General features: G+C 36.0%; 1 protein-coding gene across 6 annotated transcripts; it reads right to left on the bottom strand.

The window, feature by feature from the left end:
- Positions 1-1,697: 1,697 nt before the first annotated feature.
- Positions 1,698-5,645, bottom strand: LOC105040990 (transcription factor bHLH144). Of its 6 annotated transcripts, none has more exons than XR_012139943.1 (5): positions 5,410-5,643; positions 5,135-5,231; positions 4,807-4,987; positions 2,526-3,807; positions 1,698-2,106 (listed from the first exon to the last, which is right to left on the bottom strand). XR_012139943.1 is itself a non-coding variant. In XM_073254367.1 (5 exons), exon 4 carries the CDS (start codon positions 3,456-3,458, stop codon positions 2,727-2,729), a length of 732 nt encoding a protein of 243 aa, XP_073110468.1. In that variant the 5' UTR covers positions 3,459-3,807; positions 4,807-4,987; positions 5,135-5,231; positions 5,410-5,645; the 3' UTR covers positions 1,698-2,106; positions 2,714-2,726. The 6 variants fall into 6 exon arrangements, 4 of the variants coding, with proteins under 4 accessions (XP_073110468.1, XP_019704507.1, XP_073110467.1 ...); XR_831312.4 differs by having other exon boundaries at positions 1,698-2,022; XM_073254367.1 differs by having other exon boundaries at positions 2,714-3,807; positions 5,410-5,645.
- Positions 5,646-13,365: the final 7,720 nt, after the last annotated feature.

Raw genomic sequence — 13,365 nt, 5'->3', positions numbered from 1 at the left:
CATGGCCTAATCATTCACAAAATGTGAGGTTAGAGGCACCGGCATCATAAACAGGCAGATAACTTTTCTGACAAAAACAAGTAGATAATTAGCAGACATACGAGCACTGTCGGATGACTACCGATGATATCACTTATTTTTTATTCACGATGTATATCAAAATTTCACTAAATTTAAGCAAAAATTTTCTATTCACTTAACCATGAACCTCTCCTACCCCATTTTATTTCTAGGTGCATATTTGAAAGTTGAAGAAGCAAAAGAGATATTCACAATATTTGCGTAGGGAGTAGAAACGAAAATAAATTTTGTATCAAAATCTATAAACAAAAAATTATTTTGTTTTCATATTTATAATAAAAAATATAATTATTGTAAATTTTAAAAATAAAATAAAATTTTCATTTCAAATTTTACAAATGAAATCAAAATTCCGTTTCCAATCTTAAAAACAGAATATATTTTTGTTTCTAATTTAGCAACAAAATTATAATTTTGTTTCTAAATTAAAAATAAAAATAATTTCGTTGCTCAAATAAAAACAAAAATATCATTCCGTTTCTAATTTAAAAAATAAAAAATTCAATCCATTTTTATATTTTAATATAAATAAAAAAATTATTAAATTAATTTTTATAAATATATTGATGAATTTTTTGATTAAACTGTTATTTATTTATATAATCATATAAAGATATTTCTTGATAGAACAGTTACTTTTTAATGAAGTAATTAGAAAATGATTGAGTTAGAATCGGACGAAGAAATAATCTTAAGATTGAAAGAGATGCTAGAAACACTGGCTACTCTATAAGTTGAAGAGATCAGAGAAGAAAATATGAGCTAAATAAAATTATCAATATGAAAATAATTGAAAGATGATTATTTAATATTTTAATAATTAAAATAACTAAATTGATTATATATATATTAATTAATAATATATTAAATTAATTTACATAATATTTAAAAATTTTATTTTAATTTATTATAAAATATAAAATAATATTAAAATAATTTTAATTTTAAAATATATTACAAATAAAAAAAAATTATTATCCTTATTAAAAATAAATATTAACTATCCGTTGATAAATTAAAAACAAAAACTCATTCCGTTTCTAAAATTAAAAACATAAATTCTTTTGTTGCTAACATTAGCAACAAAATTTTATTCCATTTTTAAATTTAGAGACGGATGATTTTTTCGTTACTAAAATAAAAATAAAAAAAAATTCATTTCTAATTTAACAACAAATGATGATTCTATTTTTAAATTTAATAATAATTGATATTTTAATTTTTAAATTTAAAAAAAAAACTTTATCTTTTTTAAAATTAAAAATAAAATTATTATCTATTTTTAAATTTAATAACAAAATTTTTTTTATTTTTTATTTTTAATTTTTATTACAATTTTATTTTTAATCTATTTCAAAATTTTTCATCAAATATTGATCCGTTGCAAATCCATTTCTAAACCATTTTTAATATCTTTGAACAAAATTTCTTTTCCGTTTAGAAACGAAGAAAATCCGTTCTTCATTTTCATTATAATTTCGGCTATTTTTTTTGTAGTGACAGAATTTTGACTTAAATCTGCAGCCTTACCAGAATTGCCTGGGGAGTCAAATTGTAAGCAAATTTCTGAGAAAAAAATGGCTAAAATAAAAAGCCAGTCACAAAGAAAATTAAGAGAAGGAAACCCCTCCACAAAGCTTTTACCACTGCATATTCCAATTCGAAGACATGTCACCTAATAAGAAAGAACCAACACGACAGCTGTGTAGAAATCTCAGACTTGAGAAAGAAATGAAAATACCTGCACCACCCAAACATAGGAAAGGGTCATTTCCAACCTCTCGAGTTACACTGCTCACAAACTACAAGGTGGAGAGAGAGATGCTGCAGACTATCAAGTGCAGGGTTTCATGGGCTTGACCAAAAGGACGCCACGTCCATCATTGCACTCGATTCAAATGTCTCGTGTATGCTAGCTTTTGTTTGCTTCTTTACCAGATCCTGCGCATCATAGAAAGAAAAGAGCAAAGCGTGGGTGCTGCCCGGTCATCCATCAATTATTAGTGTTTCTCTGCAAATAATTATCTGTCAAAAAAGAAGAAGGCAGAAGGCAGGTCCATTCTGCCACAAATTAACAAACAAATCGCAGCACCTTAAAACAACAAGAAGCACCATAAAACAATACACATCTAAAAATGAAATACCACTAAATAAAAACCTAGCGAACATAGACATGAGAGGCAGACAGATGTAACCGAAGCCGGGAATTTCATACTAGATTGACCACTAAAAGGATATGGAGCTACAGGTCAGACGTAGTAGTTTGGCCAACATAACAGAAAGATCACACAGATCGAATGGTAACATGATCTAAGCGCTACATCATAAGAAAGTAAGGGGCAAGAAGAGAAGGCATAGCCTTTTAATTAAGAACAGAACCACACATTAGGCATCCAAACACCGTGGGCAATACCAAGACCCACCACAAAAGAAAAGGTGTGCACCTCTCCACTCCCTCGCTGCTGCAGCATTTTTGTCCCCACTTGTCTCCATCCATGCTCTCGCCATGGAGCATAAAGCCGGCGTACGTGGGGCATAAATAACACAACCAACATACAGCATCATGACAGTTTATGCTTTTAGATGAGGATTCAGTTTCCTTTTGAGTGGTAAGCTTAGTGAGACTACCCACCATGCGCGCCATTTCAGCTGTCCAAATTCTGCACTCCAAGCTTCTTCACTTCCACCTTGAGGGATTTCAGGTACTTGACAGCTTCGTCGAGAACGGCAGGCGTGTCCATCCGGTCTCCACCGGGAATGATTCCTCGAAGTGTTTTAACCATCTTCTTCATTTTCTCCCGCTTCCTCTCGCTGCTGCTCGCATCAGTAGAATTGAACTTCGACTTGCTAGATCTAATTCCATCTGAAAATGAACAGGACGAATCCGGAGAACTGCCAACCCAATTGCCTGGAGTCCGACCGGTGCTGACCACATCATCATCTTCTTCCTCTGAACTAAGCAATGCATCGATTTCTTCCGCATCCTCTATGTGAGGAGAGGAATACTCTCCCTTGTTGTAGTCATCTCCATCCATACTTTTGCCAGCTTCATGGGCATGAGTTCCATGTACATCAAAGCTTGAAGAGCCAAAATTGTGGGCCAAAGAAGGGTGGAACATGACCCGGCTTTTGTTATACGTCTGGTCGAAGATGACGAAGTTCTTAGGACATGTTTCAGAGGGTTGGAACTCAACTCCATTAAGTGGAACGGGAAATTCATGATGCTTCATGCCTGTCAGAGCTTCGCCAAAGGAAGGCGCAGCGGCAGAATCATCAGCATCGCAAGCCCCAGCAGCAGAGTCAAGAGCACAACTGCCCACTTCATAACCACGAGATCGGGAAGCCTTCTTAGAAAAGAATCTTCGGTCTCTCTGCATAGGTCTCGACCGGGTATTATCAGACTGCTACACTGCTGTAAATGGAAGTGATCTGACCTGTGTTTAACTGCTGCTAACAAGAATGATCTGAAAGTACTAAGTTGGAAATGTTGGAATTCTTCAATCAAACATCCCAGTCAGAGTAGCCATTTGATTCTAACAAGTAAAGAAGAGCTTATCTTTCGTGAGTTGGCTCTCTTCCTGATTGGACTTCATCAAAAATTTCTTTGAGATGGATCAAGTAACGAAGGAAAAAGAAGGTGTTGCCCACGTGTTGCAGATCAACTTACGTTCGACCTAGGAGTTCAATCTACGTGACAGGCTTAAGCAACTGGCGGAAGTACTCAGCCTACCATTTGGCATAGAAAGTTGTCAGTCTACTGCAGCTTTCAAGCTGAGACAACAATCATAAAGGAGAATTCAAACAGGAATAAAAGATCAAAAATTGCAAAACTAAACTGACAAAAAAAGAACACATAAATTTCAACTTTATCATGGATTGGATAAAATAAAATGTCTACAACCTAGATATTAGATTCAAAGAATTCCCTTATATGAAGCAAATTAATTCAGCAGTGAAGTAGAGCAGCAAACTATGGGAATTCTGGAAACTTATGGTTTAGAGCCATCCACATCACTGACAACAAACAAAATGGACATGTCCACTTCCATCAGCCTATGAAACACGACGACTAAAGATACGTCAACTGGATCTTCAACAAAAGTTGACTGGTTAGTTAGTGGGGAAAAGGAAATTTTCAACAAAAGTTGACTGATAAGTTAGTGCAGAAAAAGAAAAATTCAACAAAAGTTGACTGATTAGTTAGTGGAGAAAAAGAAAAATACATGCCTGGTTAGGATTCACTCTTTTGAGAACTTTCTGAATGTCGGCACGAATGCTTTTCTATTGTGGGTGTAGCCCAAAAGCAGCCGTGATGAGAAACGGCATATAACATGTTTCCACTGGGTGTCAAAGAGGAAGGAGATAACTAAAGAGGACATTACATTCCATGGAGGTAGTAACCATGTTTCCAGTCAGCCAGCCTCTAAAGCTTACCAAAGGCAAAGAATGATAGATGAAGACAATATAATTGTTTATTGATACCGTGCACTTAAGATTAAATTGAACCTAAACATATGCATTTCCCATTTTGAGCAAAACGGTGGACTAACCACCCCACCAAACCAATACATAAGGAGTCACAAGTTAAAAACTTCATGATAGAATAACAAATTTTTGACCATCTTTTTCTACAGTATAAAAACATAAGAACAAAAGCACAATTATATCCAAAGGGAAATGATGTGTTCAATATAACTGATAAGAAACTTCACATATATAGTTCACCTGACAAACTTGCATCAATTGATAATAAGCAATAATTCTAACGCTCATTATAACGTCTCCAGCCTTCTTCACTATCCGGTTTATCTTCAGATTGACCGCAACGTACATTCTAACTTCCTCAACTCGATATAATCAAAATTCGGCGAAGAGTACTCCCGATGATCAAAATCCACGTCGTCAACTGCACACAAAATTAACCCCATAAACTTCCATACTTCCCCAAAAACGCCACACATGAGAACAGATAATCCCAAATGCTTCTAGTCGAGATGTAAACGGATTTAAAGAACTGGATAGAAATTGAAAGAAACAGAGCAGGAGATCACACAGAATAACACGGAAGAAGACGGCCAAGCGCACGCACTCCGCGAAATAGTTGGTCGTCCACGACACCCACGGCATACTGTCCGATTTTAACTCCTTCTCTGTGATCCAACATGAACGTAATCAGATTAAAACATAAACCCGCGCAGCTAGCTTTTTAAAGACAAGACTCCAAATCCAAGTTTCGTTTCAAAAGAAACCCCCTGACATGAAACCGCGAGACCAAAAAAAAAAAAAAAAAAAACAAGAATCAGAATGAAATCTCCATGAAACCACAACCTGGAATCAGAACCGAGCGAAGCGAGCTGGGATTCAGTTAACTTCCGGACGAATAGACGGCGAGAGATGGAAGAGAGAAAAGAGGGGGGAAAACAAAAATACGGCAAAGGGGAGGGCTTTCCAGTCTCTCCAGGAGACAAAGCGGTGGAGCCGGTGCGTCTCAAACTGAGATACCCAGCCCGAGGAGGCCTCACACCAACACTCTCGTATAAATCCTGTTGCCCGTTATTTCTTTTCACAAGGACATTATTTAAATGCGATGGAAGCGGTAATAAATGAGGCGTGGTGTGGAATGGATGGGCCTGGGAAGGCGCGCCCCCACCGCACCAGCGAGTATATAGGGGCTTCCCTTGGGATGCCGACCGTCGGATGGGGGCCTCGGGAAGCGGGATCTCCGTCGATCGCGGGTGGGAGGACAGCCGTCGGATCCAGCGCGCGTGCTACTAGATCCCGGGGTGGGGCCCAGCGGATCTGGGGGGACAGGCGGAGGGGAGTGGGGAACGTGGCGAGCCCTGGCACATGTGCGGCTGTCGGAGAGAGAAGTGGCCATCATCATCATCATGTATGTAGTAGTGTGGAGGGGGAACGGAGGGACCACGGGGGTTGGGATACGGAGCGACAGCTAGCCTAGAGCCATAGCACGCGCGGCCACTTCCGTTTATAGTAAGCCAAGCGTCCGGATTGATGGGTCTATTCCATGGCTACTTTGGGTATCATGTCCTGGTTTCCAGCAAGGATGGTTCTTATTTTTCTTGACAGGAGGGGGAAAAAATATATATGTGCATATAGTTTCAGTGTTTTGCTGTTGGACTGGCTAAGGGCAGTGATTATTGTACCCACTGCTGTAAGGCCATGATCACGAAGTCTGGGAATCATGAGTAATTGGGTCAGGAAAAGGAACTGCGAGGCAGAAAAAATATGATGACAAAACAGTCAAATTTCAGAATGGATATAGATTATGGGAAAGAAAAGCGAAGGGACTCCTTGTTCTTTTAAAATTTCCAACCGGCAAAGTTTGTGGGGTTAGTCTTTGGTTTTTGCTCAAGATTTTGTTTAAAAATAAATAAAATAGTTTTTATTTTTTTATTTTTTGGTAGCGTTCACAGTGTTTTGTGGCATCCACAGTTAGATTCGTGGTAAGTAGATTAGTATGCTGGCAATTGCAATAAAGAAGGAAAGGCGCAGCTGAACTGCAGCGGTGTCTACAGTGTCCACTGTTTTGCCCATGTTTATTTATGTATGCGTTTTTTTTGGTAAAAGTTGTTTATGTATGTATTTACAGGCAACTACCATAGGATAGGTAATGATAATGCCACCAACAATAGGGTCAGAGATCTTAAAATGACAGATACTGTCTCTAAATTTTTTGGATGAAACCTACTTTTCTACGATGTGTGATGTACTGTAGCATGCGATGTACTGTGTATGATAAACAGTCAACAAATAATACACACTGCATGTACGCACGGTCTGTGCTTACTCATTTTAGATTATCAATAATAAAATATCATATGTATTTATAAGTCATTTTTTCCAATAACATCCAAGTTTGAAAATAAAATAAATAATATATAGAAAGTCAATGATACTGTAAGATTTATTTATAATTTAGACAAGTATCATTAGCTTGCTTCTACCAACAACTAAGTGCAGAGTGTTTGCTTATGCTTGAGGTCTTCATGAGATGGGACCATTGTTGATAAGAGCACGTGAACAAGGGTGTTTTGATTAATCTGTGCCGCATAGGGCCAGCGGAATGGTGGAGAAAAAGAATCCCTTTCCCTCCTAGTGACATTTCATGTTCACGCCTAATCTCAATGGTCAATGGGCTTCTCAAATCTCTTCCGATCATCATGGTAAGGAACCCATGCTCCGATAATAAGAGGTGACCACAGAGATGTAGAGAAATTTTTTATGCATCGTGCACGATTATTGGCTCATGGATCGGATAGCGGTACGAGAAAAAAAAAAAAAATTTGTCCTGCACAAAGAATTTCTCCAGAGCTGTAATGGCTTGCTTTCTTTCTTAAAAAAAAAAAAAAAAAGTTGTTGCTGGCCTTAGGGTTCCCAATGAGCTTAAATTGGATTAGGTCGAATCAGGTCAAAATGTAGATGGAGGAGAAAAAGCACAAATTTGGATTCCTTTTCTACTGGGGCTTGGGCTTGAGGTATTGATCCTGGACTGGACTCGAGCTTTATTCTAGCTCTGGTCGTTGTTTATCTATATTTTATGTTTTTTTTTTTGAAAAAAAGAAGAAGGAGGAGATCAGAATGTATTTGGATCTGAGTCCTATACCACTTCTAAAAAGTATAATTTTTAGTTGGATTAGATCCACCACTTGGTGGATCAGTCTGGCCATGAAGCACTACGCACAAACATGTATATATCTTCTTCTTCTTGTTTTTATCTATCACACCAACTGAGCAGTGATTTAGTCCAACCAATAATCACTCATCCAACTTGCAGAGCTAAGTCCAAGCACTCTAAACTTTTTCATCATAGTATATTCTTTTTCACTCAAATCTTAAGATCTTTTTTCCATTACATCCTCTTTAAAAGATACTTGATTGGCATTTCTGAAGGGGAAGTGGATGCATTATGCATTCCAGAGCGTGACATCATGCATGATTCCTTTTCATCTGACGTTGTGTTTAGCTCTAAAGACATGATTCCAGCACTAGGTGCTCTTAGATCCAAAAAATCAATGCAGGCATAATTATACTCTCTTCTTGTTTTCTAAGGTCTATGATTCTTTGTGCCAGAAGTTTTTCTTTTTCACTATTTAAAGTTAATGAGCCAATGTAAACCTCGTTTGATTTGGTTAAGTCGATGAATTAGCAACATGCCATTGCGTTACCCAACTCATAATACACAATATGTGATCTAGCTGTCAACACTAACTTGCAAAGACTAGCCAACACCTAGAGGGTATGATGATATAAGGAATGTCAATTAGAGGTTATTGATTGAGAACTTAGTTCATTTTGTAAGCAAGTGATGGTAAACAATGATTTTTTAAAAAAATAATAATATTTTGAGAAGGAAATCAGGTAGCGAACTGGCTTGAAACCAAGGAAACTCTAATTTTGAGTAGGCTGGTATTCATTGATTTTTCCTTTTATGATCTTAGTAGAAGTATTGTATCAGATGTCTAAGTAGTTTACTTTTGAGCATTTGGTAATTTGAGATAGGCTTCTCCATATCAAAATAATAACAATTAAAATAATAATTTGTATATCTATTTTAAAAATATAAATCAGCATAACATGACTATAACTTGAAATCAATTCAATAGACTAATATCATTATCAGATGGGATGAAATTTGACGCAAATTTTTTTTCTAGTTGCTGTGGCAAGTTCTGTCCCATACTTAATTTGATTAAAAATTAAGAAATATGTGCCAGAAAATTCAAAAACTTAAGAGCAATGAATCATAAAAAATGAGTACGTATTATGCCTTCTACCGTGCTTTCAAATGCTACAATCGATCAATAGCTTTTGCTTTGGAAATAGAAAAATTTTTCCTGACAATATCACAGCCCTTTGAGAATTTTGATGACTTCCTTGACTGGGAATTAGAGGGTTTACTTTAAATTGAGTGTTGCTCGTAAAACATCTTGAAACCTTGATTTGTCAGACTTCAATTCATCAAGCGAACTATAAATAGGGTAAACCTTGATGCTTGATTTTATTTTATTTTGTTATGTTAGATAGAGAGTAGTTGTCATGAGACAATCAAATCCATAAAATGATAGATAGCCGGGACATCTCTTTCCTGAAAATTTGTTAGAACAAGATTGACATCAACAACAAATAAGTCTGTATATTATTTTCTTAGTCATCATTAATATTTGATTGGATTATGCTTGTTCTTACCATACAAGTGAGAGATGCATGAGCAAACCAACTATACAAATTTTGAATAATTTAGTTAGGGAACTTTTTATATACTTGATAAAACTAGTGCGCTTGGATGTCATATGCACTTATTATCTCTATCTTATTTAACGTACTAATGGACTCAACTCTTCCTTAAAATAAGAGCATGTAGTTATTAAAGAAGTTTAATATAATTCAAATAATAAACCACATATAAGTAAATCAAATATACATAAGTAATTTCAGTTACCCGGGACAAAGATTAATTAAAGGAATTCTATGAGTTGCTCCAAATTGCTGATCAAACGAATAATAAATAGGGACTCAAAGTTCTAATCGATCATTGTCAAGAGTGCGGCAAACCTTAGGCTTGAAAGTTGAAAGAATTTTAAATTAATCAGATATAATTATAAAGGCTTATACTTGACATTGAAAAAAATTATTTTAATATTTTTTTTAAAAAAGATTGAAGCACAATGATACCCCAGCATTGAAAGAACGAAATTTAAATGTTTTCAAATGCATATCTATTCTTTAGAAAAATTATTTACTATTTTCAAAATCCAAAATTATTTTTTAAGAGAAAAAAAAAAAAAGAAAGGAAGGTTCATCCATATTATGATTATTATAATTATTCAGATCGAAATATTTAGAAATAGCATCCATATTTTGAATCCAAAAGACAGTGGAGTTTGACCAGCAACACAAGTTCGAGTTCAAAGAAAAATAATTGTTATACTATAGGCATTATTTATACAGTGTTTCAGTAGAAATAAATTGAGAATGAAGCGAAGCCAGCATACAAGCACCAACCAATCCATGGTATTTGTCAAATGCCTTAGTATTTTGAAACAATCTACCTCTTCACGATACCGTTATGTGGTATTTGATATGAAGTGATGAGCCTAGGATCAAAGATGATTTGAGTGGTAGTGATAAAGTTGACATATTTAGTTATATCATGATGATCCTATGCGAAGGTAATCCTCAATCTCTTGTACTTCTCAAATCACCATCCAACTCGATGGTAGAAAATCTATCTTTGGAAATGAGTATCTAAGATCATCCTAAAGCAATGATCTTTAATTGTAATGTAAGGAGAAAAATAGCCCTTAATCCAATAAAAAGAATTGATATATCAATATATCATTAATATATATATCAATGTTATACATAGTATGTTATATTGATAATTGCATATAGAGTATTTATGACATATATTATATTATAGATATTATTAATCATGCTATTATTTAACTTTATTTTAAAATTATAATAGAAATAAATTATTATACATTATATTTATAATATAAAATTATTAAATATGTTAATTTTGTTTACCTTATTTTACTAATAAAATTAAATATTAGTATTAAAATAATAATATATGATTTGTATAAATAAAAATATTAAGTTTATAATGTCCATCAATATATTTTTACGGCACTGATAATTTATACAATTAATAAATATATTTTTAAAATAAAATTATATATTAACAATTAATATATCAATAATTATATTACTCATTTATTATAGTATATTTTTTATATGATTAATAAATATATTTTTTTAGAATACACCTAGAGGTGCAAATGGGTTAGGTTGGATCGGTTATAAGTGACCCCGATCCAACTCGGTTCCTTGAGGTTCTAATGTTGAACCTAAACCCTATCCAATAGAATATCGGTTGGACCGGGATCACAGCCAAAATTGTGGACCCAATGGATAATCTGGGTTTGGTCAGGTCTACTAGAACATTACAATTTCCAATATATCCGATAAATTTCTATCCTCTACTATATATCCATCATATACCAATATGCTTTGGAGATCCAGGAGTTTAAGACTCCCCAAAAATTCTCTCTACCAATCCTCAAAAGTTGTGTTGCTCTTCAATCCCCTGGCACCATCTCACTTAGAACCCATTCCAATAATAAAAAAGCTCTAGAAGTCCTCCAGTCGACATCCATACGAATATCCGATGGCCTATAGCTACTTCTGTTTTCAACTCATCCATGCACAATTCGCCTTTAGCCTTCCTAAGCGCATGTCATAGTCCCTAGAGAGCATCCTTGGCGCTACATTCAACCTTGCGTTCCCTACACAATCTACGTCTTTGATCTTGCAACTATTCCACATCAGTGTCAAATTTGGAGGTCCGCCGATGAATTTATGGTACACAAATCATGCTCATAACGATTCTAGAAATTTCGTTACAGCTTTACTTGGTAGTTGCATTGTGACTCTTGTTGTTGAATATAAATTCCTTTTCTTGTTGTTGCTTAGATCTTTATAATCACCTAGGCATGGGATATTGCAAGAATAAATTAACAAGGATTTTTTTTAAAAAAAATTGACTATCTCTATGAAAATGGCATATTTCTTAAGCTTAAGCATCCTTTAGACATAAAATGCAAGGGTCTTGGCTTTTCCACCATGCTAAATCCCTTACGGGGCTGCATTCCAAGTACGGAGCTGCATTCCAAGTTTGGATTTGGTGGGCTAGAGAGTAAAAAATTTAAAAATAATTTAGAAAATAAATGAATAGGTCAAATCAGATCAGATCAAAATTCAATAAATTCATATTAGACTCAAAAAATGAAGCGAATCTAATTTTAGAACCTAAGTCACCCCATGAACTTTTAAAGTGGTTCGGATTGCGTTGGATCGGATCATGAATCAATCCGATCCATTTGCAACCTTAAATATATTAAGAATAGTTTGGATATTATATGGTCAATGATATTCCTATAAAATACCAAATAGATTACTCATAGACAGGATTGGTTGAACGGTAAGGCCATCAAAGCCCTTACTTTAGACCCCAACCCCCAAGCCCCCCGCTAGTTACCATTCGTCTCGGCATCTCCATCGGACCACCGCATCCAGCCATCCACCTGCGAGAAGATGAACGATGCCTCTGCCCTGAAAGGTCGGAAGCTAAATCATAGCACACCGCTTCATGGTATCCCACAGCATGGTGTCGCCAAAGATTCACTGGGGGAATATCCGACAGCTATCACCAGCTTGCCGCCCGATCGTTGGAAGATCTTGCGAAGAAGACCCTTCTCATCAGGGACGGTGAGATGGGAGTCATGAGACTCAGAAGTGGTTCTTAGTGAAGAGGCGGAGGATGTCATCGACGGAGAAGAACAGATGCGTATCGAGGTCACAGGTGAAGAAGTCGGCAATCCGAGTGGTGGGGTCGTCAGAGAGCTTATAGAGGGAGGCTTCAAGGTGGGCGAGGGCGACATTGGTGAGGAGGCCATCGGAGGCACTGGCGGAACCATCATCGATGGAGAGAATGCAGACTTGTCCGACGGCAGCGGTCTGGCTTGAGGGGCATCTCTGACGGGGTACGGCGAACTTTCCAAACTTCCGACAGTGGGGGGGTTCTGGACTTCCAGCTGTCGAGCCCACTTGAGGGGCGTCTCCAATGGCGGCAAAGTTCCAGGCTTCCGATGGTGGGGGGGTTTTCGGACTTCCAGCGGCTGAGCGGTGGATCAGTGGTAAGGAAGATGGAAGGGCTTTGAGTCTCCGCATGATGATCCTTTTTTTTTATTTCCCGAGTCGTGATACACGTGGCAAGCCATGCATGGGAGGAAATAAAGGTGCGTCTCCAGCCTACCGTGATTAATACTTGGCTTATTGTGATTAATACTTGTCAATTCCCAATCAATCAACAAATTTCTCCACAATGATTATATTTTTTTTATAAAAGTAAGTCTATTTTTTGTTGCTCCATGATTTAATTTTGATGATTACAAAATATTTGACGGGGTTACTAATGATTTTGACTTGAAAAAAGATTTATTATATTTCAGAGGCAAAATTATAATTTTATCAAGATCTGATTCACAAGCCTCAAGAGTAAGAACAGAAGATTTGTGATCTATTGAAGGTAATTTCATATTTTTTGGATATATATTTTGAGAGAAAATTAAGTTTAAAGAAAAGGGTCGACCCCTAAGGTCGATCCCTGTCAAAAGAGATGAACGGCATGCTATTTTTGGCTGGCACACCCAAAGAAAATGATCCTATGAGTCGACTTCTGTTGCTGTGTAAGTTAGA

The sequence above is a fragment of the Elaeis guineensis genome, chromosome 3, assembly GCF_000442705.2.
Source record: "Elaeis guineensis isolate ETL-2024a chromosome 3, EG11, whole genome shotgun sequence".
In the NCBI taxonomy this organism is placed as follows: domain Eukaryota; kingdom Viridiplantae; phylum Streptophyta; class Magnoliopsida; order Arecales; family Arecaceae; genus Elaeis; species Elaeis guineensis.
This window is presented reverse-complemented; position numbering and strand designations above follow the sequence as displayed.

Coding starts and splice junctions, on each gene's coding strand:
- LOC105040990 (XM_073254367.1), bottom strand. CDS start 3,458: ATGCAGAGAGACCGAAGATTCTTTTCTAAGAAGGCTTCCCGATCTCGT.